General features: G+C 50.0%; 1 protein-coding gene across 1 annotated transcript; it reads left to right on the top strand.

Moving 5' to 3' along the window:
- Positions 1-6: 6 nt before the first annotated feature.
- Positions 7-1,598, top strand: CASP14 (caspase 14; the record flags this gene model as incomplete). Its single annotated transcript, XM_011384120.1, has 5 exons — positions 7-111; positions 208-433; positions 593-709; positions 889-992; positions 1,494-1,598. Coding segments are annotated over 5 exons (657 nt in total), but the record flags the coding sequence as incomplete, so codon positions are not given.
- Between the last annotated feature and the right edge of the window lie 223 nt (positions 1,599-1,821).

The following is a 1,821-nucleotide window of genomic DNA, read 5'->3' as shown; positions in this document are numbered from 1 at the left end:
CTGTGTGTCACCAAAGCCCGGGAAGGTTCAGAGGCAGACATACACGCCCTGGAATTAATGTTTCAGCAGCTGGGATTTGAGAGTACCATGAAGAAAGACCCCACCGCCCAGGTATTGTGCAGCCAGCCCCAGGCCAACTGGGGAGGGGCTGGACCAGTAGGTGGGCTCCAAAGATGTACCTGAGTCTAGCCATTCTTCTCACTCTAGCAATTCCTGGAAGAGATGAAAAAATTCCAGCATGCCATTGATGCCCGGGAAGATTTCGTCAGCTGTGCTTTTGTGGTACTCATGGCACATGGGCTAGAAGGACACCTTGAAGGGGAGGACGAGCAGATGGTTGATCTGGAGAATCTGTTTGAAGTTCTGAACAACAAGAATTGCCAGGCCCTGAGAGCCAAGCCTAAGGTGTACATCGTGCAGGCCTGTCGAGGAGGTGGGGACAGAGCCGAGAACATGGAGTTTGTGTTCCTAATCCAGTCCTATCCCAGATCTAGAGCCCCAGCTGAGCCTTGCATTGCTGATGTGTCTTATGAGCGTCTCCTTCCCTCATCTTTCTCTCTGACTTGGCCTTTTCCTCTTCTTGGTGTTTCAGAACAAAAGGATCCTGGTGAAATAGTAGGTGGAGACAATATTGTGATGGGCGCAAAAGACAGTCTCCAAACCATTCCAACGTACACAGACATCCTCCAGGTCTACTCCACCGTGGGAGGTATGAGCTCCCAGCTGACCCAGGGCAGCCTCTGCTCCCCCACCTCACCTGCCGCTCCTGACCCCTGACATGCCCCTCCAGGACCCACCCTCTTCCAGGCCCTCATGCACCACACACGCCCTGACCCTCCCACCCCCATTGGAGCTCCCTGAGTCCACTTCTTTCTCTGCAATCCCCAGGGTACATTTCTTACAGACATGACAAGGATGGCTCCTGCTTCATCCAGACCCTGGTTGATGTGTTCACAGAAAGGAAAGGACCCATTCTGGAGCTTCTGACAGAGGTGAGTTGGGACAAGGTACCTGGAACCACCACCACCCCCAGCCTGAGCAAGGAGCAAGCAGAGTGGGGCGAGCCTCTTCCAAACCTTTCTGCATTTCCCTCTCCCCTGCTCCCAGCCCCAAATCCAACCCAAGCCTCTAGCAGTTACTTTCTCTCATGCAGGAATTCCAAAGCCCACAGTATGTGAGATAATTTAAATGAAATACAGATAAATTTCTGTAAACAAAACCTTTGGGTTTAACCAATGTTTGGACAAACATTTTTTTCTAATGGTTATGTGCTTTTATAGCAGATTAGAAAAAAAGAAAAAAGAAAAAAACATATAACAAGAATGTCCAGCCAATGATTCTGTAAACATGATGGCATAGGATGAGACAAATAAAGGTCACCCATCTAAGTACAGGGATATCCACCTGCCCTCTTCGCTAATCTTCTCTCCATAAGCCCATTACACTGACTGCCCCAGGGGCCTAGGCCCAACTGATCGTACCTGTTGCCACAGGTAACCCGGCGGATGGCAGAAGCAGAGCTGGTTCAGGAAGGGGAAGCAAGGAAAGTGAACCCTGAAATCCAAAGCACCCTTCGGAAGCGGCTCTATCTGCAGTAGCAGTAGAAAGGGCATGGCAGGGCTCCCTTTCGGGAGGATGTTCCTTGGATGTTTAAAGGCAACTGTCATCCCTCCCCCAAAATCTTCTCTTCCCAAAGCTAAATAGCACCCAGTCCTTTCTTCATACCCCTTATGCAGTTCCTCTTTCAATTTGTTCCTGTCCTTCTTAGAGCAACCCAGGTAAAAATGAGCACAAGGCATGGTGTTAACAGTAACATTACTC

The sequence above is a fragment of the Pteropus vampyrus genome, unplaced genomic scaffold, assembly GCF_000151845.1.
Source record: "Pteropus vampyrus isolate Shadow unplaced genomic scaffold, Pvam_2.0 Scaffold561, whole genome shotgun sequence".
In the NCBI taxonomy this organism is placed as follows: Eukaryota; Metazoa; Chordata; class Mammalia; order Chiroptera; family Pteropodidae; genus Pteropus; species Pteropus vampyrus.
Note: the sequence above shows the minus strand (reverse complement) of the source record. Positions and strands in the feature narration are given on the sequence as shown.